This window comes from Artemia sp. Qi Xiang Cuo, chromosome 3 (genome assembly GCF_049724085.1).
Source record: "Artemia sp. Qi Xiang Cuo chromosome 3, ASM4972408v1, whole genome shotgun sequence".
In the NCBI taxonomy this organism is placed as follows: domain Eukaryota; kingdom Metazoa; phylum Arthropoda; class Branchiopoda; order Anostraca; family Artemiidae; genus Artemia; species Artemia sp. Qi Xiang Cuo.
This window is the reverse complement of record NC_142796.1, coordinates 39,025,189-39,049,285: the sequence shown is the minus strand read 5'-3', so window position 1 is coordinate 39,049,285 and position 24,097 is coordinate 39,025,189. Positions and strand designations below refer to the sequence as shown.

At 35.0% G+C, this 24,097-nt stretch overlaps 1 protein-coding gene across 1 annotated transcript in view; it reads right to left on the bottom strand.

Moving 5' to 3' along the window:
• LOC148954077 (uncharacterized) overlaps nt 1-24,097 on the bottom strand; it is a 56,624-nt gene that overhangs the window by 18,943 nt on the left and 13,584 nt on the right. The window contains exons 5-8 of the mRNA XM_089086908.1: nt 21,638-21,759; nt 18,835-18,880; nt 9,002-9,109; nt 3,100-3,218 (exon numbers count right to left, since the gene is read on the bottom strand). Coding sequence (XP_088943034.1) covers nt 3,100-3,218; nt 9,002-9,109; nt 18,835-18,880; nt 21,638-21,759 — 395 coding nt within the window. The remainder of the gene's footprint in view (nt 1-3,099; nt 3,219-9,001; nt 9,110-18,834; nt 18,881-21,637; nt 21,760-24,097) is intronic.

Here is a 24,097-nt window from a genome sequence, read left to right as displayed (position 1 = left end):
TAAAAGAAGGAATAGATTTATGATGTACTATTTCTCACGGAGAGCAAGAAAAACGGACGAAGGTCATGAAAAGAAAAGGAAAGAGAATTCAAAATCATGTTGCTTTCTATTTACTGCAAGATTATTCCTATCAAGCAAGCAGTTAAGAGTTAAAGCAAATGCATTTATAGGCCTTAATTTTTACGCGAACAAAGGTTCCAAATAATTTGGCACTGACGCGTCCCCACCCACTTCAGTTTAGATAAACCTTAGATTACCCCCCCCCCCTAAATAGGAGAAGAGGAATTATTATTCTTTCTACATATAAATTAAGGCGTAAAAAAGAAAATAAAAGGAAAAAATATATAATATTGGAAAAGATATGAGGTGATATAAGTTTTGCAATCAAGTGGAACGACCTCGAGCTTTGTACTATTTTGACGGAAATCGAAGGCTTATGAGCTCAAAAATCTACTATGAGCATAAATGAGAGGTAGTAAAATTCTGATATTGAACTTGAGCGTTTTAAGTAGGAACGGTTGATGTAGCCATAGGAATATGAGTAGGCGGGCATTCACCCATGGGCTTATTAAAAGTAGAGAGGGGAGTTCAAATCTTCAAAGGAGAATTATACAAAAAAATAGAGAAATCTGTAGAAAATATGGCAAAAATTACATAACCGGATATAGAGATCTTTTTCATTAAAAATTGCACCAAAAGTTTCCACTTAGCCAATCCAAACGATCACATTTCATTGTCACTGTCCTTGGTATTTTAAATACCAATTTTTGTGGCAATTATTGCTATGTTGGATCTGTATGGTAGTTATTTTTTTTCCCTATTGCAGTCAACTATAAACTTTTTCTCAATTGAAAGTTCCGTTGAAAATGTGTTTTTTATTTCCATTAGCATGGGGCCCCTAAATTAAACAAAAGCAGACTCAAATCAAAATTTAGAAATTTTTTTCAAAGCTAGGATAGGCACAGACCCGTCTTTCATGCAATTGTCTAATCTTTAGAAATAGGAAGGACTCAATATAGGAGCTTAAAAACACCTTTCCTGACGGATAATTTACACGATGATTTCGTTCCTGAAAGTTCTGTTCTCCTAATATAACCATTTTTCAAAATAGTGCTTATAATAATATAAGCTGGGCATACCCTTATTGTAGTTGTATTTAGTTTATTCCCTGAAGCAAAGACAAGTTCAAATTTTTAAATCTCAGACTATTGAAATTTGGGACTTTCCAATGTGAATACGATAACCTAAAGGAATGTTCATTTATCAAATAGTTCGTGGTCATGAACTGTAAGTAAGGAGCGATGTAACTAAATAGTAAACGAAACTTAAGAAACAAAGTCTTAATAACAATAGAAGCTTCAAAATAATCAAATTTTGATGCTTACTCAAAACATATAGAATTCATTAAGTTTAATGTTACCCATCAATATTTACGAGCATGAGAAAATTTGTCCATTTTTATATAAGGACGGAAACACACCCAAAACATCAAGCGATCTTAATGAAAATCACACCATCAGATTGAGCATAGCCTATTAGAGAACCCTACAGTAGAGATTTTTTTTTTGTATATAGCTCCTATACACAAAAATGTGGAATATTGCATTCTTTGCCAAAAGTAAGATCACAGATGCTTGTTTATTTGTTTTTGTTGTTTTCCCCAAGGGTGATTGTATCGACCTGGGATCCGAAAATATCGGGAGAGGGCTCATTTGATCAAAAATTATATGTTCTAGTGCCCTTTTGAAGTGACCAAAAATAGCGGAGGCACGCTAACCTCCCGCACCCTTTATTCCCAAACTCGCCCGATCAAAAGTTTGTATACCCATTTTGTTCAGTATAGTCGGAAGATCTAATAACTATGTCTTTAAAGATGAATTGACCTCCCACAGCCTCAGGGGTAATGGCCTGCAAGCTATGAACTTTCCTATTGTTCACATATAGTATTGGTTATTGGGAAGTAAACAGATATTTTTGGAAGGACATTTTTCTGGAAAGAGGGGGGGAGATACGTGGGAGGATCTTTCCATGGAAGGAGAGCTGGATGTCCTGACATTACTTAAAACGATCAGAAATTAAATAAAAAAAGCAAGTTTTTTCAACTGAAAGTAAGGATTAACACTAAAACTTAAAACGAACAGAAATTATTACGTATTGAGGAGGGTTGCTCCCTCCTCAATACCTCGCTCTTTACACTAAAGTTTTTTTTAGGAATAAAAAGCTTATTATTCTAATTAAACAACACTTTTGTTTCTAGAGCCATTCTTTAATAATTGGAACAAAAAGTCAAACTGTAGCGTAAAGAGCGAGGTATTGAGGAGGGAGAAACCCCCCTCATATACGTAACAATTTCTGTTGGAATTGAGTTTTAATATTGCTCCTTACTTTCAGTAGAAAAAAATTCTGATTTAATCGCATATAAGAAACTGCTTACATATGCAATGGACTAAAAATTAGAAAAAAAATTCTCGAGAATCTATGAATATAAGTGAAAGCGATTGGCGCAAAACAGATTGGGCTTTACATAACTTAATCGTTGTACTTCGTTTTCCTCAACGTAGTGACTCTTTTTATTTATGCATTTATAACTTATATCAATGCGACATCTATTTTATGTGATATCAATTTGATCAGTCCAATAGATAAACTCACAGAGAGTATCTCATTTTTATAAAAGATAGAAAAAAAAAATGTTGGAATAATAGAAAAATAACACAAATAAAATAACAAAAAAACAGACACAATTTACTGAGATTTGAGGAGGTAAATAAAGCAGGAAAAGATAACAAAGAAAAAAGAAGAAAGGAAACTAGACATCAATGTCTAGGGATCATCGCTTCAGAACCATCATAGTTTCCCCTGTCCTTGATAAACAGTCCTGATTGGTTACGACCGATAATGTCTACTCAATAACGAATAGGCATCAATATACACTAGTTTTCTATTATATATTTATCTGGAAAATTGTTTTTGTTTGCTTTGCATCATTTCCTCGTATTTTGTTTTTATTTTATACTCCACGGTTTTTTTTTTAAAGTGGATAAATAAACAAATATATAGGCAGCTTATATATGAGAACTAGGCTCAAAGTAAACTTACCTAAACTCTGCAAGCTCCTGTTCATATTTTTTCAGCCTTTCCTTGTAGATTTCTTCATAGTGGCTCTTCTCTTCTGCAGATAAAACATCTTTCTGTCCAACTCTTTGTTGAGCCTCTTTCTACCAAAACGAAAGACATATCAAGATATATTTAATAAAATACGCATGGATAGATATCAATATAGGAGCTTTTAAGGTGGAGGGACCTCCATCATACCGATCCCAACAACCCCTCTCCTAGACAAATCCAAAGCAAAATACACTTTTCCCTTTTTTGAATCCCGTTTCCTCAAAGGAAGTAATATCTGATACCGTCCTTTCCTAATAAAATCATTAAGCAGGGATCTGGAATCCTCAACCAGCTTACTTGATAATCTAAAGTTAGCTTACTTTTACCTTAAGACATGGGTCGGCCACATTTTGTTGTATAAAGGGCCAAAAGGGCCATATATATAAAAGGGCCATATATGGCCAAGGGCCATATAAGGGCCATATACAAAAGGGCCATATATATATATATATATATATATATATATATATATATATATATATATATATATATATATATATATATATATATATATATATATATATATATATATATATATATGTATATATATGAATATATATGTATACATATATATATATATATATATATATATATATATATACACATATATATACATATATATATATACATATATATACATATATACATATATACATATATATATATATATATATATATATATATATATATATATATATATATATATATATATATATATATATATATATATATATATATATATATATATATATATATATATATATATATATATATATATATATATATATATATATATATATATATATATATATATATATATATATATATATATATATATATACATATACATATATATATTTCAGGTTTGAGAAGAACTGTTCAATGTTGACCCTGTTAAAGCTCGTTGCATGACCCAAGCTCGTGGGTTCAGGCTTGCGTAGTAATAGTTGTTGATTTTGAGCTCGAAAACCTACCAGCCAGTCTACCTCTGTCTCTTTGGCATGGCTCCAGTTCTGAGGAATTGTCTTGTTGTTTGCTACAGCAAAGTAATTGATGCAGTCAAAGTCACATGCACTGGCAATTGTACTTACAATTAGTTGTGGTCGCAGTTGCAATCAGTCACATTCAGAAGTATTTGCAGTTACATGTAGTCACAAATTCAAATAGTTCAAAGCAGTCACAGTTTGAAAAAGTTACAATAGCAGAGTACTAATTGTATAAGTAGTAGTTGTAGCAGCCCTCAAAGGTTCAATTTATTGCTTTCATCTGTTTTTCGGATAATGTTCATGTGCCCTTTTGAAAACCTGCATGCATAGAGTGCACATTGATTTTGTTTCATATATATTGCGGATATTCCAACATCCATATTTAGTTATAAATCCCTCTGAACGGGTCCCTAAGTTTCAAGCTTAAAACCTTTTTGCGTTCCTAAGATGCCGTAATATGCCCTCGTGACAAACTGGACAGACATAGTCTTTTGATTTAGTTCTACATCCCCAATAATATGCTCTGAAAGTTCCAGCGTATCCCCTTTTTTCCCTGGGATATTGCACATACACATTTTTGACAATCTGAATATGCATTGTATCTTTTGATTTAGTTTTACTCCCCATCTAGTCTCCCTGAAAAGTTGAAACTTAATACCAATGCTGTTCCTGAGATATTGTATCTAGGCTTCTTTGACAACCTGGATGTACTTAAACCCTTGTGAAAAAAAAGTATCCTTGCAAAATCAAGGCGTTATTTTTTTTTTCTCTTTTGAATGTTTTGCCACAAGATGACCAGACAATTTGGCTTTCATTTGGTACCCCAAGCACTAAATTTTACTAAACTAAAAAAGAATAAACGAAGAAAATCTAAAGACAAAATATTTTTTGGGGTATATTACCCGAACTTTGAGATAGATTTGGTCGAAAACAAAAATTGTAAGCTAACATACCAAAATGATTGATCAGGACTGGATGGTCGAACCTCAAACTAACTATACTGGATCAGGCTTACGGATTTTTTCGAGAATACTAGATTGTATCCCCTTTCGCTTCGTTGTGTATTGGTATGGTGAGTAATATGGTCCGTCAAGTGCATTGCGGCGAGGGTCTTGCGGGCCACGTCAATATGCCTCACGGGCCACGTGCGGCCCGCGGGCCACAGGTTACCAACCCATGCCCTAAGATATCAACATTAGAAGATTCCAGCACTCTCAATATAAATGCAGTTAGATAACAGAAAAAAAAATCGAAAGAAAAAGTCTACAGTATCGCGAAAAAAAGAAGCCAAAAACCGGTTTAAACTGCAGGTCTACCTACAGTCAGTATCAGGATCGAAATTATATAGTATCTATGTATTTGAAAAATTATTGTTTAAAAAAATCTAATTTTTTAAAACGAAACTTGTTTTTTTATAACAATAAATCTAAAATTGATATATGAAAAATTCAAATAGTAAAAAAGATAAATAAATATATCTTTTTTAAAAATGAGTATAATAGTGAATAACTTCAGTTCTATTACCAAAAATTTCGGCCAATTTATAATTTTAAAATTTATAATTTTAATAATCGAATTTTGAGTGTACTTGGATTGAAATTAAGGCTCCCCGATCCGTTCCGAGTAGGAATGCTTTCTCAATTATTTACAGAGCATCTCAGCTCTGTATTGAGCTCAGGTCCAGCATGAAGGGATCACATAATATTCATCCATTTAATGTGAGGCGTATGGGGAAGCTACTGGGGAGTCTAAATTAAATTTAGTTTAGCGTAATTTTTTTTAATAGTTCTTTTGATTGTTTTATTTTACTGGTTAGGAAAATATCTAAAACAAATAGGAAAGAAAATTAAAAAAAAATCGTTTCATTGTTATATTATTATTACTGTTACTTGTAATTGATGCTCGACAATTGTAATTGTTATTCGATGATGTAAGTAATTATATTGTAATTTTACAGATAGGAGAAACAATTGAAATATTACTAAGGCTCATGAAATGCAATGTTTCGTTTGTGTTTATTTCGATGCATAGTTTACCCCCTCCCCCCAATTATTGTTTCTTAAAACGAAAAAGAATCAATTTGTCATATTTATTCAATTTATTGATTCTTGTCTGTTTTTTCCTTCATTTTTGCTGTCATTGTTTTGGAAGCCCACCCTCGAAAGTTTAGCTTTTGGCGTACTGCAGATTATATTTTCGTGTTCTGATTTATTCTATTGATTATTTATTCTATAGCTTTATCTACTGCTGATTCTTCTATTCTATTATCCTGTTATTCTATTCTATTATTCTTTGCATCTGATTTATTCTACTTCTACAGGACAGCAAGCAAAACTAAATGAGATTTAGGGTAGTGTTGAACACACTGAAGAAGCCCATATCTAATCCTATTCTTCGGGCAACACCAAATACATAATGAATTGAAGCAACTTAAGCGTCTTCAAAGATATGCAATTCCATTTTTTTTTTTCTTTATATTTCTTCTGTACTACCGTGTTGTTTTTATTGTCGGTGATTATTCTCTGGAGGCTTAGTAATTTTATTTTTTGGCTGAATGCAAAACAAACTGAAGATAGTAGGGCAAAGGATCAGTTAAAATATGATAGGCAGCGCTAGATTGCCATTTTGTTTAACCTAGTTCAAAGATTTGGAAATTATATCCTTGAGGAGGATACACTCCCACAGCCCTCAGGGCAAGGGTTGTAAGTTATGCCCTGGGTGCATATAAGGTTTTTTTTAGATAGTATTGTAGAATAATGTTTTTACAGAAAGGGTTGTCGTAGAAACTTCCGAAAGGGCTCATTTAATTCGAAATTGAAAGGGCTAGTGCCCTTTTTAATAGTCGAAAGTGATTGGACAGCAATTAACTCCCCTCTCACACCATTACCCCAAACAAACCCAAACAAAATTTTTGAGATAGTCATTTTGTTCAGCGTAATTGAAAGGTCTGAAAATTATGGCTTTGAGAATGACAACCCCCCCCCCCCCAACCCCTCAGGGCAAGGGTTGTAAGATATGCCCTAGGGCCATGTAAGGTTTTTGAAGATAGGATTGTCGTAGAAAATTCAAAAAGAGCCTATTCAATAGGAAATTGAAAGGGCTAGTGCCCTTTCTAATAGTCGAACGTAATTGGAGGGGAACTACCCCCCCCCCCCCCATCTCACTCCCACCATTTCCCCAAACACATCCAATCAAAATTTTTAGATAGCCATTTTGTTCAACGTAGTTGAAAGTTCCGGAAATATAATTTGAACTTTACTAAAAAAAATTATTTTAAGTGTTTTAATTTTTATAACTTTAAAAAATCAAAAATTAATTAAGATTTTAAGGAATAAATATCAGCATATGTATATTAAACTGACATTGCATATTTTTTTCAGTAAATTCATTAGAATTTTTTTCGGTTGAGTACAAATTATATTCTGGCTTTTAGCAAGCATAGGATTTCAGAACCCTACCCATATTAATTTCTTCTCGTTTTGAGTTTGACTCTGTTATTTTGTGTTTCATTTATTCATTGATACTGATTTGTGGTAGTTGTATCATTTATTGCTTGGTAGATTATTTGATTCTATTTTTGTTCATTTTTGGTTTAACGAAGTTCGTTACTTTTTTTGAAAAACTTATTTTGTTGAAAGTTTTTTTAATTAATTACTTAATAGAACGATCAATGACTCAAAACTCGTAGGTCCATGTGAGCTTAAGCGTCTTCTTCTAATTATGACCAATCAACATATCTGAAAGAACTGACCAAGAATATTTCCCAAATAATAAACTATTTCTCGAAATACTAACTTCCTTGAAAATCAACAACATACAAACTAATATCAACGGGAAGTTTTTATCTGTGCATAAAAAGGAAGCTATGTTTATTTTAAACCTAATTGTTTGGGTTGGTGAAACGAATTAATAAGTGTTGGTCCCAAACATAATAACCGAACTGTGTATTCGCCCCCATCAAGCGATTAATTTGAATATAATTACAACAAAGATTAATTTACAACCCACTTCCCGCACCATACAAAAATATATGAAACTCGTGGTGTAATTGTAAAATATAATAAAGAGCCATAAATAAACTAAACATCAACATAAAATTCAAACATCAACTAATAAAATAAGAGAATTAAATTATTATTTGGCGAAGATTGGGATAATGCTGGGACTGACAACATACTGCGTAGCCTGGTCAACTGTGCTATTACATCTGATACACCAAATTTATCGCCAATTTTACTGTTACTATATGTCATCATATAGACATCAAATTTATCACCAACTCCACTGTTACTATATGTGGGGGGAGGGATAAGGAAAAGATATCAAATATCTGAGATAAATTCAGTGGAATCTATTAACATCGTTGCTTCTTAGAAGGTAATAAAAGATCAGAAAGGTAGTGGACAGAATCACTATAGGAAGCTGAATACAGCCTACCCAGGGCACTCCTACCCAAAACCAAATTCAAATCCAGTCAAAAACTATTTTGACAGAACATATTTTCCACCTTAGCTGTAAAAGTTTCCTAGAAAAGGTTTAAACAGAAAATAATTTTGTTCAAACAAAACTAAAATCCTCAAAGAACTAAAATCTGGAACATTTGAAATTAACTGGACGGATTTATTCTTTCTTAAAAGGTGATAAAGACTATAAAGGTAAAGGACTGAATGATCACAAGAAGTAGAATACAGCCTGCCCGGGGCACGTCTACCCAAACCAAAATTCAATCGCAGTTAAAGACTAATTTGAGAGAACATATGTCCATCTTAGTAGTGAAAATTTCTTAGATAAGGTGTAAATAGGAAATAGCTTTGTTCATATACAACTCACAAAAAAGAGATACTCACGAAAGTAACATCTCTTCCAAGCTCTTCCTTCATTTTCATCCTCACATCTTGGCAAATCAATGTGTACATATTGGTAGGTTTCTTGGGTTTACCCAATAGTTGTTTCTGCTAAAAGGTTCCAAAACTGCATTAGGTATTTTCGAAGACCCCACTGCCATTCCATGACATACAAATAAATATTAAATAGGGATAAATCCTTTTATTTGACAGTGAAACAACAAAAAATATCTGGATATCTTAAGTCACATATACAGTGGTCGTTTTCAATAGATAAATGGCCGACTGACGATAAACTGGCGCAAATAAACAGTCGTCGTCAATTTATATGTTGAAGATGGCCACTGTATATGTGATCGAAATATCCAGAGATTTTGTTGTTGTTTCCCTATCAAATAAAAGAATTTGTCTATATTGAACAGTTATTTGTAAAACCTCATTAATTTGGGAACTTGCGTCAACTGACTTTGTTTCGCATGATAAACAAAATATTGTTCAAAGCCTGATTGGTCCTCTTGTATTAAATTCTAAGCCAAATAAAACAACCCAAAATTTTGGACCTTCATCACTTCTACAAGAAAAATCTGCTACTCTAAGCACAGACATTCAAATGAGCTTTATTCGAAAAAATTCAAACAATTCGTGGTAAAGAACTATAAGTAAAGAGTGATACATGCTAAAAGTAACTAAAGCACTAAAAAAACGGTAGTTTTAATCAACATATATCAAAAGAAGTTTCACTTTTTCTACCCATGCTTGAGTGGTTAGAGCTTTAATACAAGAGTAAGGAAAGAATTAAAGAGAGATGGGCAGAACATTTTGAGAATTTGATAAACCGAGATAGAGTTGCAGGAAAAGACATAGAGGAAAACGAAAAAGTTTGTGATACCTTAGATGCGAAGGAAGGTTTGTTTTGCGATGAAGAATTAGCGACAGTACTAAAAGGATTAAAAAATAATAAGGCTCCAGGTACTGGTAGGGTGGTAAATGGGTTTCTTAAATATGGCGGCTCTGAGGTTAGAAATAAGTTACTGAGGATTATGAATATGATTTTTGAAAAAGAGGAAGTACCTACAGATTTTAGGAAAACTTTAATTAAGCCCCTTTAAAAGAAAGGTGATAAAAAAGAGTGTGGTAATTATCGAGGCATTAGTCTGATCTCTGTAGGTAGTAAATTACTTAGTAATATTATACTTTTTAAACTGAGAGATGCCGTTGACAAAGTTTTAAGAGAAAACAGTGTGGTTTTAGAAAAGGTAGAGGACGTGTTGACCAAATTTTCACTCTTAGGTTAATATTTGAGAAGTGCCTGAGTTGTCAAACACCTTTGGTCCTTTGTTTTATAGATTATGAGCAAGCGTTCAATTCTGTTGATAGAAGAGCTTTAGTAAAGGTTTTATCCTTGTATTGTAAACTAGACTAATACATTATAGTGATTAGTGCTAGTGCTATGTACGAGAATAACACTGCTTCGGTTAAGGTAGGAAATGAGGTTAGCAGCTGGTTTTGCATTAAATCAGGAGTTAAGCAGGGTTGTGTTCTATCCCCCTTTATATGGATTATTTTGATGGACTTTGTCTTAAGGAGCACAGAAAAGGCAATGGGAGACCACAGAATCCAATGGGGAGGAAAAAGTCTCCTGGACTTAGATTGTGCTGACGATTTAAGCCTCCTAGATGAAAGTGTGAGCAAAATGAATGAACTTTTAGAGGTTTTGGGAGGTGTAGTCAGCCTGACTCTGGATTTATTGGGCGGTAGTGGACATCGGGTCGATATCATCCGCATATGCTAGTTTGTCAATTAGGATTCCTCCTATTCTGGCTCCATATTCGACGGGTATCAGGGAGAGGATGGCATGCAGAAACAGGTTAAACCAGTGCGGCGAGAAGATGCATCCTTGCAGGACTCCAGAAGTTGTTGGGAATTCACCGGAGAGCCCACCAGTGGTCAGTTTTTGACTTTTGAAATAGCGCTCCGCATGGCTTTATTTGACTTTTAATTGGTACTCTGAAGCATGGGCGCTCCGAAAAGCGGATGAAGATTTGCTAGATGTTTTCCAGAGAAATTGCTTAAGGATTGTTCTGGGTACCCGGCTGACTGACCCTATTTTAAATAATAGGCTGTACGAAAAATGTGGTTCAATACCGCTCTCTAGGGCTATAACGAAAGAAAGGTTGAGATGGCTAAGGCACGTTGTGCGGATGAAGGATGACAGGTTACCGAGGATTGTTCTTTTCGGTCAACAGTCTAGAGCTAAACGGAAAGCATGTCGTCCTCGTCTGGGGTGGGAGGACGTCATAAAGAAAGATTTAAAGGAAATGGGAACTTCATGGGAGGGTGTAAAAAGGGAGGCTTTGAATAGACTGGGGTGGATGAGTAGCGTGCGTGGCTGTGTTGGCCTCATGCGGCTTGGTGCTGCGGTGAGTTGTTAGTAGTAGTAGTAGTAGTAGTAATAGGACTAAGAGTCAATTTATTTAATACTTTATCTATTCACATTAACATTAAAAAAAACAAATTTTTCAAATCAAGCACTTTCAAAGGTAATCGATGAATAAAATACTTGGAATTACTATTCGGTTATATTTCTTGTAATTTAATATTTTTCAGTCAAGCGCTAGTTAAACTTCGGCACAAAGAAATGGAGTTTAGGATCAGCAGCTACCCCCATATAGGTTATTGTTTTTTTGTTTAAAGTTTTAATGCCGCTATTTAATCTAATCTGAAAAACTTGCTTTTATTAGTTTGATTAAAAGAAGAAATCAGTGAACTTTGCTTTTAATCAGACATACATAGCGACGTTGTTTGGTCATTTACGTCTTAAAAAATTGCCGAGCCTATTAGATCCCTCCCTATAATCCTCAGATTTTTACTATTTGTCAAATAATTTGTTATACTTTCCCTGTATTTTTTCTTCCAAATTCATCCCCTGGTACGTACATTGCTAAACTACTTCTTTTTTTAGGTTCTTCATCTAATAACAGCTAAGATGCAAATCTATCTGATTACTCCGGCTGTGACTTTTTAAACCAAGACAATTGATCTGAGGTAAATAAAGGTATCCATAGTCAAAAATAAGGGGAAGTCAAATGGTTTCTCTCCGGGAAACGGATGTCGGATGCTTCAAAAGGGCACATATATATTCAGTCCGAGCAGTCAGTTTTGGAAATATTTCAAACTTGTCATTCTTCCTTCGGTGCACGTGTGTTTAAGCTTTATCATAGGCAGCGCAATAGCGATGCATAGGTAAAGAGCGATGTGGGCACAATGTATTATTTATTTTATTTTATTTTTTTTGTTCTTTTTTCTTTTAGACCAGGGCACTTCATATCGAAGGAGTTGTCATTTCCCCAAAACATCCAATCAAAATTTTGAAATAGCCATTTTGTTCAACATAGTTGAAAGATCCGGAAATTATGTCTTTGAGTATGACACCCCCCCCCCAAAAGCCCTCAGGGCAAGGGTTGTAAGTTATGCCCTGGGGGCATCTTAGGTTTTTATAGAAAGTGTTGAAACGTCGTGGAAACTTCAAAAAGGAATCATTCGATTGGAAATTAAAAGGGCTAGTGCCATTTTTGATAGTTGAAAGTGATTGGAGGGCAATTAACTCCCCTCTCACGCCCACCATTTCCCAAACATATCTAATCCAAATTTGAGATAGACATTTTGTTGAACGTAGTTGAAAGATCCGTAAATTATGTCTTTTATGATGACACTCCCCCCAAAGCCATCAGGGCAAGGGTTGTGAGCTATGCCCTGGGGGCATATGAGGTTTTTGTAGAAAGCGTTGTCGTAGAAACTTCAAAAAGGGCTCATTCAATGGGAAATTTAAAGGGCTAGTGCCCTTTTTAATAGTCGGAAGTGATTGGAGGGCAACTAACACCCCTCCCACGCCCACCATTTTCACAAACACATCCAATCAAAATTTTAAGATAGCCATTTTGTTCAAAGTAGTTGAAAGGTCCGGAAATTATGTCTTTGAAGATGACACCCCCCCCCCCCCAACAGTCCTCAGGGCAAGGGTTATAAGTTGTGGCCAGGGGGCATATAAGGTTTATATAGAAGGGGCGATCGTATAAACTTTGAAGGCGGCTCATTGGATTGGTAATCAGAAGTTCTACTACCCTTTTAAGATTCGGAGCGATCAGAGGGTGGATATCCCCCCACACACCTCGTATTTTCCCGAAATGCAACTTATAGAAATTTTGAGATGGATTTTTAATGTCGTAGAAACTTCGAAAAAGGTTCATTCAATTGGAAATTGAAGGGACTAGTGCCCCTTTTGACAGCCATCAAAAGGGATTAGAGGGGAATTAAGCTCCTTCACACGCCCACCATTTCCCCAAACACATCCAATCAAAATTTTGAGATAGCCATTTTGTTTAGGACGGCTAAAAGGTTCGGAAATTATGTTTTTGGGGATGACAGTCCCCCCCCCCCACCGCCCTGGGGGCAAGGGATATAAGTTATGCCCCGGGGCCACGTAAGGTTTTTTATAGAAAGTGAGTTCGTATACACTTCGGAGGGGCTCATGAATTGGTAATCACAATTTATAATACCCTTTTTAAGATTCAAAGTGATCGGAGGACGGATACCCCCCCCCCCCCGTACACCTTTTATTTTCCCAGAATGCATCTGATAGAAATTTGGGATGACCATTTGTTGTCGCAGAAACTTCAAAACAGGCTCATTCAATTGTAAATTGAAAGGACATTTTTTAATAGTCAAAAGTGATTGGAGGGTAACAAGCCCCCCCCCCCCACCCCGTCACGCCCATCAATTTCCAAAAAGTATCTGATCAAAATTTTGAGATAGCCATTTTGTTCAGCGTAGTGTGAAAGTCCGGAAATTATGTCTTTGAGGATGACACCCCCCCCCCAGCCCTCAGCGCAAGGGTTATAAGTTTTTCCCCGAGGGAATATAAGTATTTTATGGAAAGGGTGGTCATATAAACTCCAGAGGGGGCTCATTGGATTGGAGGTCGGATGTTCTGTTTCCCTTTTTAAGAGTCAAAGTGATTTGGGGCCGCTGCCCCCCCCCCGACGTTTTATTTTACACAATTAAAATTTTGAGATAGCCATTTGTTCAAAAATAGTTCAAAGATCATATAATAAGATCTTTGACGTTGACATAATCCCCCAGAGTCTGGAGGTAAGGGTTGTAAGTTATTCTCCAAGGGCATATAAGGTTTTAATGGAAGGGGTGGTCGTGTGAACTTTAAAAAGGCTCATTTGATTTGAAATGTATAGTTCTAGTTCCCTTTTAAAATTCAAATACGATGGAGAGCAACTAGCCTCCCTCCCTGACATTCCCTTTTTCCCAAAACACATTCAATTGAAATTATGAGATAGCCATTTTGTTACAAATAGTCCAAAAATCATATGACAATGTCTTTAGGGAGGACAAAATTCCCCATAACCCATCGATAAGGGTTGTAAGTTACGCCCAGGGCATATAAGGTTTTTATGGAACGGGTAGTTGTCTAAACTTTGGATCGGATGGAGCTCATTTGATTAAAAGTCATAAGTTTTAGTGCCTTTTTTAAGAGTCAAAAGTGAAGGGAGGGACGCCAGCCCCCCCCCCCGATCCCATCATTTCCCAAAACATATCGGATTGAAATTTTAAGAGAGCTATTTTGTTCAGCATTGTTGAAACGTCCAGTATTGGGGATGTCAACCTCCCCACAGTCCTAAGGACAAGGGCTGTAACTTAGGAAATTCGTTCATTGTTTACAAATAATCTGTTATTGAGAAAGGTATGCATGTTTGAACTCTACTTTCCAAGAAGACAAAGGGTATTCAGGTGAGCTTTTTTGAGAATTTTGAGGGGAGTGTTGAACTAAATCAAGACACGCTATGTGTATACGGATTGTCAAAAGGGAAAATTCAGGAAATGACAAGGGAGATGATCAAAAAGGCAATATTTGCATGCTATCATTACTAATACAACTACTACCACTAATACTACCACACTTCTCCATTTACAGTATTAAGGGGAAATTTAAACTAAATCAAAAGACGCTATGTGCATGCACATTGTCAAAATAGCTTATCTCAAGAATTGATTTGGGTGAAGTTGAAACTTTCAGGGAATACTTAAAAAGGAAGATCATCTCACCAAAAGGCAATATGAGCACACTACTGATAACACTGCTGTTATTGCTGCAATTACTGCTGCTACTACTACTACTTCAATTGCAACCACTTGTAGCACTAGGAGTATTGGGATGAAAACTTCTAGAGTAAGATGAACATTCAGGCTATCAAAAGAACATATCAACAATATCATAGCGAAGACCCTTTGTGTAAATTTAGAACTTTCGGGATTTAAGACGAGGAGTATACAATCGAATGACAGTGAATATGGTTGTACTATTTCTTTTGGTGATATTGCTGCTACTAGAATCTATTTCAACTAATATCAGTATAACTATTTTGTGCATTATTTCAACCATGCCCAGGGGTATGAAGGTGAAAGTTTCAAGAAATTTTGAGAGGGGAAGATGAACTGAATCTACGCCCTCGACACCTAATGACGCCCTCTGTATCCAGGTTGTCAAAAGGATGTGCAACAGTAATATCTTAGGAACAGTTTTGTGTTTGAAGTTGAAACTAACAATGCTTGTTGTGAGGGATTTTGAACTAACTAAAAGAAACTATTTGAATCCCAATGCTACTGCTTCTACTCATACTACTGCTACTGCTACTATTTTTACTACTTCTATTACTACTGCTGCCACTAAAGCTAAAAGTAGGGCTCAAAACGAACAATCGACTCAAAACGAACAAAAATTAACAAAGTAGGGCTGATAAACCCCATGCCTTCTCAAAACTAAAACACAATTTGCGCTTTACTGAAAAAAAAAAAAAATGCCGTGGATTGTCAGTTTAATTGACATATAATGACATTTATTTCTTAAAGTTTTGGTAATTTTTTATTTATGAAAGTAAGAAAAGTGAAAACATTTCAAATATGTTTCGTTTTCAGTAAAGCGCAAATTGTGTTCTAGTCTTGAGAAGACGTGGGAGTTATCAGCCCTACTTTTGTTAATTTTTGCTCGTTTTGAGTTTGACTCGTCTATGTATTGCAATTTCTACTCCTTTTGAAATTCATTTATTTATTTATAGCTATTTGTGGTAGTTTTACGCTTGGAAGATTATTTGACTTTATTTTTGCTCATTCTTGCCTTAAAGGAGCTCTTTACTTTTCTTTGAAAAACTGGTTTTGTGGAAAAGGTTTTTTAAATTGATGTTTGTAAAGGAGTTTAATTACACCATAATATTCTAAGACATGAAATTTAAAGATTGCGCAAAACACTTTTGACTTGAGCATGATGGCGTTGCCAGCGTTGAAGTAGCTTCAAAAACTTCATCCATGATTACCCATAAATTTGATTTTATAAGGCGTTTACTGCTCTGATGCTGTAAGTAATCGAAAACTGGACTGCCCAAGTTTCCATTAGTGCCCTAATATGATAGTATTGCACGAGAGAGCCCAGTTAAGATCTAAATTCATTGTCTGACATTAATGCCATCTAGCTATTTGAAAGTGCTATTAACTATATTTAAAGAAGCCCAGATAGCATTCAAAGCTCAAAGTCTTATGATAAACTCCGACAGATTTTTATGTCATCTAACATGGCACAAAGTCTAGCTTCAGCCATGATTAATATAATTATTGTTTTATTAATAAAGGATTCCGAATCTTTCAGGCTGGTTGTCTCCTGTCAGAACTTAGCTTTAACGCCAGTACTGAAAATGTTTATCACTTGTTCAGTCATAACTACTACTGAAGAAATCCCTCATCCGATCCGATCTATATTGGTCGTTCCCAATACTCATTCATTCATCTTTTGTTAATTTAACTATACAATGCTTTTCTTATTTGCTTTTGACATGTAAAATTCACAACATTGTACATTTGCTATTATATGATATTTATTAAACAAGAGAAATTTTATCATCTCTTTGAAATAGATGGAGTCCACAAAAACGGAGGTTTGCCCCAAAAAATGTTTTATTCGGAGGGACATATTGTAAACTTCGTTGCTATATATGACCCTTACATATTTACTTCTACTCTAATTGTAATTTTATAAAATATGAACTAATGATGAACAAAATACGAATTGCCTCCAACATTACTAAAACAGTATTTAGTATTTCAAAGTATTTCACTATAGTATTTCAAATGTCGGTTTTTCTGGACCGATCAGTATAAAATGGGAGTCTAATATACACTTTTCTAAAGAAGAAAGATTTGAAACACATACATCGATGTCACGTTAAATTTATTGGAGAAAAAGAGGGGAGGGAGGGAGAGAGATAGAGAGAGAATCAGAAATGCTGAAGGTACAAGTTTAAATATTCAGGCTTAAGATCCATTTGTGAGGCCAGATATATGAATTTTTTTTTTTTTTTCACTTGGCATGACTACATAGAGCGAAAAGTGTTAGGGCATGCTTTATAGCTGTTTGTCCGGACCATGGAGTTATTATGTATAAAACAGATATCAAATAATATAGACAAATTAAAGTAATACGCCAGCAGGTAAACGCCCAGCAGGCATCAAGCATGTTTGATGTTGGATGTCTTGCTTCGTCTTTTTTTTTATTTTGCTGGATTAATAAAATCTTATCTTAAAGATAAAAATCACAGTTCTTTCGAATTTAAATTTATTTCCAACTCAATAGCTTTTCAAAATATAAAAAAAAACTATCAGAATCCTGACAATTTTTCCTTCAGCATTGGTCCAAGTTTGAGCCCATAATAATAACAAAGTCTAAGTACATAGCAGTCTTTCTCTATTTCCGAATCTGCATTTTGAGCCGCCATTTATTAGAAAAAAAATTCAACATTATCTCTTCCACTCACACCCCCGAAGACTTCAACACGCATATCCGTCCTATCCAATTTTTTGCATTTGAATGGTAGGGGTAGATAAGGGGCGGAATCTAAAATAATATTAGAAAATCACGTCTTATGCGCATAAAACAAGTTATAAAGAAATCTTTACATACACCTAATAAAAAGCACACACAAAGTAAAAAAAAACACAATTTTTGGTATTTAAATGATACAGGAGGGCTAAATAATATTACGTAATTAAGAGGGGTATATATCTAATAAAGAAAGGTAATGAGAACGGCATTGGACTTTACAGTTCCTACCGGTGGTGCTAATTTTCGTTTCGTGGCCCTTCAACCAGAAAGTAAAATTGGTTGGAGGCCAGCCAGCCTGTGGTTTCGCACACCCTTCCTGTTTATCTTCCCCAAATTTCTCCAGATACCCATTTAGAGCTGGGTGGACTCTGGCCGAACTTACAGAGTCACGCCACTGCCCCCCCCCCCCTTCCAAATCAAATAACCAGCGACGCTAGGAATCGAGCCCCAATCCTCAGGAACAAAGAATTCAAGGTTAGCATGCCAACCACTCGGCTAGGACGGCCCATAGATAGATCAAATAGAATTTCGGAAACCCCTGTTCCAACTTCATAGAACACATAGTATAAAAAAAAACTTTTATACAAAAATAAAACAATAAAATGGTCAACACTGAGATCGAATACTACAGGGACCACAAGGAAGTAGTCATTAGATGCTGCGAGGAATTGCCACCAAGAGACACCGGACTCAAAAAGAACAAAATAAATTGAAGTTGTTAAACCTGTCAGTCAAACGTAACACACATTATATTAAAAGGACCATAATTCCCATGAATATAGGCACAAAAAATAATATTGCAATAACTGAACAATCGATGAGGAAGACGATAATCTACCTACTTTGATGTATTTTTCTTTTCAATTAGCAAGGAATAAAACTGGAGAATTTTACTTACCTTTCCTTCTCCACGCAATACAGAAGCCATTTGTGGATATCTACACCTAGAAAAAATTCGTATTAGACTGAGAAAAATGAAGTACTGAAACATTCCATAAACGGCACATCAACTTAACCAAGAGATTTTTTTCCAAGCAGAGACAAATTATGAGTAATACCCTTTTTCTGAAAGCGTGTCTCCATTTGACAGATTCTACCAATCTGACGGCATACCAATCCTACCAAGCTTATGATTTGTGATCTCCATGTGTTTTTTTTATAGTTAAATTAGATTTTATTCATCAACCAAAAATAACAAAATCCATAAGATAAGATTTAACTGTATATCACTACTCCGCCTAGGCCTAAAAACAACAAAAAAGAACTATCATATAAAAATCACTAATAAGCGACTATACCACCCCTACTCGCTACAAACTCAACAAATTCTCAGCACTCAACATGTTTGAACTTGTCCTTCTCTATACAAAAATAAAAAAAAAATACAAATTAAAGGCAAAAGAGATCGGAGAACTGACTCACTCATCCCCATATACCCTATAACAATGTTCTGTTAACAGACTTCTGAATTCAGAGACATCGGTCACCTTCTTGATCTCATCTGGCAGACTATTCCAAGCACGAGGGCTAACATGGCGGATACGAAATATTGACCTAGTTGTCACAGGCTTAGGTGGTCTAAATTCATTCGAACGCTTTAAACTATAAGAATGTACACTAGAAACAGGCATAAAAACTGTAAACTGCCATTATGGGTAAACATATCTCGACTGAAATAGAATTTGCCGACTAGCATTGCGAATTTGCAACAACAGCCACATAGAGTTGCACTTCAGGCAAAGGCGTATGCAGGATTTTTGTTCGGGGGGAGGGGTATAATTTGGAGGGAGAGGGCTACAAAAACTTTAAAAACACATCAAAACATTTATCTATACGCATTTTATAACATTTTTATGAACCAGCCGAAATTTCGGGGGGAGGGGTCTAAACCCGGTACGCCCCCCCCCCTGGATACAGCCTTGTCTTTTCCTTTGAATTCCAGCAGCAGTACTTTATTTTCATTAACTTGCACAAAAAAATATTATTTGATAAGCAATTTTAAAGATATCACGGTATATTAAATAAATAAAAAATCCAAAGGACATTATCCAATGTTCTCCCAATGTTGTTAAGAAAGATCCGTTTGTTCACTGAAAAATGGATATAAATTTTCAGGATTGGAACACTAGAGAACAAATACTTTAAAACATACATACTGTGTTTAGTTAGGTACATTACTGCATGGATATTGGTAAGTAAATACAGGGACTTAAGCAGGGGCGTAAGAGCCTAGCCCCCCCCCCAACCTTAATTATTCTGGAATTTTTAGGCACTTATTATTCACATTGTCAAATAAAATCTGATTTTTCTTAATTGTCCCCTCCCAAAAATAGAAAAGGATCACGTGTACGTGCCTGAGTAAATATTGGGCATATTACTGTAAGGTAAATATAATCTTTGAGGCAGATTTAAACGACACTGAGATTTCGCAATTACGCTAGTCATGATTCGTTTGCAACCTTAGCTGCCATAAGACAAAACGCTTTAACTTTATTATAAGTCGAATTTGCCACACCTCCTCAGATAACGTAAGTTCCGTGGATTTCAATCTATTTTGCTTTGCTTATAAGATATTTCTATGTAAGATTGAATACCAAAAATGCGGTATATCCTCTTCCAAACTCACATATATAGTAAAGAAATTAGGCTTTTGGTACTCGTTGCACCTTGGATGCCTCAAAATACTCATCTGGAAGGAGAAAAAAGCCAACTCAATCCAAAAAAACACATCCGAAAAAAACACACTTTTCAGTTTCTCCACTAACCTGTACAGTTCATCTTAAGTACCATAATGTATTTTGAGTTACTACAGGCAAATCTATCAATCGGAACGGTACGGTAAAAGATACAAAATTAAGTGGCACAGGCATTGCTACTTTTATCATTTTGTTCAACAGGGTAATAAAAAAGCGTAATATTTTTTTTCTTAAATTCGCGGCGGAAGGTATAATTAAATGTCTGATTTGCTGCTAGTCTTTTATCGAGGTTTTAGGTAACTGTTGAACCTTCTTTTGGAAGTTTAATGATAACACTTTTAGCAATAACTTCCCCAGGAAGTTCATTCCAGATCGAAGACAACGTCGAATGATGCAAATACAAAGTGAAGTTATACTAAAAAGGTAAATAAAACAAAAAAAAAGGAGAAAGAAAATGAATATGATTAAATGTTTTCATATTAGTCTGTGTGATGTTCTAGGGTAAAATTGAATGGCGTTAGATCTTTTGTTCCAGCAACAAACCTGGGTCTTTCTGGTTTCCCATACTCTTTGACAACACTATGACACTCTTTATAAGGAAGTGGAAAATAATTCTGAATGAAGTTGCGTACTCAAATAAAGATAATTCAATTAATCTTTGTAATTAAAAGGTACTTGCACTGACTGAGTTTTCAGTGGGTAATCACTTATTTATTTTTTAGTGTGGGTGTGTTCATTTTTTCTCTCTCTTTTTTGCCATTTGTTTGGTTTTTAATTTAGTGTATATTTTGGTTTGTTCAATTTTAGTGTGTGCAATTTTTTTTCTCTTTTTGTCTTTTGTTCGGTTTTATTTTTCTTTTCTTTCTTCTGCCATAGAGCCGTGCGGGGGTGGGATATTTGATGTTGATTGTTTTGCTGACCATCAGTGTCGTAGGTATATTTGATGTACGTTTATTTTTGTTGGAATAATAAATCTAAAAAAAATAAGTAAAATAAGAGACTTACAAATATTCCTCACAGTCCTGATGATATTTATCCATGAGCTGCTGGTGCTGTGCTACAAGTTTATTTTTCTTTTTATCAGGCATCTGTTGATACAACTCACCAACAATTTTTCCAATAGAAACCTTAAAAAACACACAGACCATGCTGAATAGACTTACATTGAAAAATATAAAAAATACGTAGAACGTCAATAAATTTTCCTCCCCACGCAAAATCATCTCCACAAAAATTTCTCCTCCTCCCTGAAAAAATTTCCGTATATTTCTCAACAACAAATGCTATATGTAAATCATGCTCATGCTCTAATTGACGCCACACAGTTCATACGCTCACAACTCGACCTTAAAAAAACTGTATTGGGCTTATTTTTGGATTTTTCTAAGGCCTTTGACATGGTCGATCATAGTATTTTAATAAGTAAATTAAATAGCTAAGGTATTCGTGGTGTTCCCCTCTCTTGGTTTGATTCTTATCTATCTGGAAGGGTACAGAGTGTGAGCTTAGGTGGAGTATCCTCTCAGCCCTTACCTGTTCAGAGGGGTGTCCTGCAAGGCTCCGTTCTAGGCCCTATTTTATTTCTCCTATATATCAATGATCTTGTTATAGACCTGGGCCCTTCAGTGTACCCTGTATTATTTGCTGATGACAGCAACTTCTTCATCACTGGCACCAATCTACCATTGGCAGTAACCTCTGCCCAAGTCCTTCTGAACAGAGTCCAGGCGTGGTGCCTTACGAATAACATGACCATTAATAGCAAAAAAAGTCAAATAGTGTTAATCAGAACCCCCTACAACAAAGACGTTATTCAACCTGCTCTTGGTCTCAGGTACTCCTCCGACATCATCCCACCAGTGGAGGTTGCCAAGTTTCTTGGTGTATTTATTGACTCATGCTTGTCATTCTCTAATCATATTTCTTACATCACACCAATAATTTTGAGACAAGTAACTAGGATTAACCGTATGAATTATATTCTTCCTCCTAGTAATCTATTTCTCCTCTATTATTGCTTTGGTTGTCCTTGCTTTTCTTCTTGTAAATCAGTTTGGAGAATTATAAACCCGTCTTTCACTAAAAAACTCAAATTTGCCCAAAACCGTGCCATTAAAGCAGTTTTTCGGCTTCCCCGTCTATATCCAACTCGTGATTTGTATTTAGATTTTGGCATATGTTCACTTGATCAAATTATACAAAAACTAAACTAATCGCTTACTTACTCTGCTTTCCATAATAATCATTCACCTCAACTACTAGCCTTTTATAATATTAATAATTCGGAAGCCCACTGTCTCCGTTCATCCAATAGAGCCTTTATAATTCCTAAATACATTTCTAGTGCTGCCCAGCAATCTCCCGTTTACAAATCTTTTATTCAATGGAACAAAATACACCTTAGTGTTGAACTAGCCACAATTTTCTGAAAGTTTCATAAAAATTTAAAAAAACTTTTTGTTTTAATTTATTTTTTCAATTTTTAAAAATTTTGGAATTTTGCGATAGGTTTTATTCTTCTATTTTTTTTTTTTTTCTCTTTAGGGTTTACTTTAATTTTTTTTTCTCTTTTTAATTAAAAATTTATATTATTTTTTATTTTTTTTGTTAATTTTTTTGTTTATTTTTTTATTAGAATAAATTGAATTTAATTGAATTAATGAGCAAAGTGCATACCTTACAGCCTTTTCCACATGGGCTGTGGGGGGTTATGTCATCCCTAGAGGCACAGTTATTGGAAGTTTCAACTATGCTAAACCAGATGTCTATCTCAAAAGTTTGATCGGATGTCTTTGGGGGAAAAGGGGCGTGAGAGGGAAGCTAGTTGCTCTCCAATCTTTTTGGTCACTTAAACAGGACACTAGAACTTGCATTACCGTTCGAATGAGCCCTCTTTCAATTTTCTAGGACCATTGGTTCAATACGATTAACTATGAAAAAAAAAGCATTCGCATAGCAAAAAACGATTTGTCTCATGTTTCATAAAATTATACACAGTAATGTGTAAGTGCGCATCAACTATTATGAAGGAGGTGCGGTTGATAATTTTGTAGTTTCGGGGAGGGTAGATGCCCCAAAGAGTATATTTCAATGCCTAAATATCGCAACTCTCATTTAATCCTCTGACATTTATAGAAAGTTTAGGGAAAATTGATGAGGGGAGATGGTAGAAATTGGTATATAATCCCTATTGTGCCCAGGGAATATTTTCGGTAATAGTCCCCTTTCCATTGCGACAAACTATCTATGTAGCATAAAATATTATATTTACCTACCTAACGGCACAGAGGCGGAAAAAGCGAGACGGTACACAACGAGCCTCACCAGGAAATTTCTTGGGCGTGGGAGGGAGGTGCTACCAGTAGCTTTGTTTTGAGCGACTTCAAATGGTAATACTTCTGTTTCATTTTTTTATAAACCATGTTGTATTGTGCTTAAACGTAAATTTACACTCTATTTAAGCAT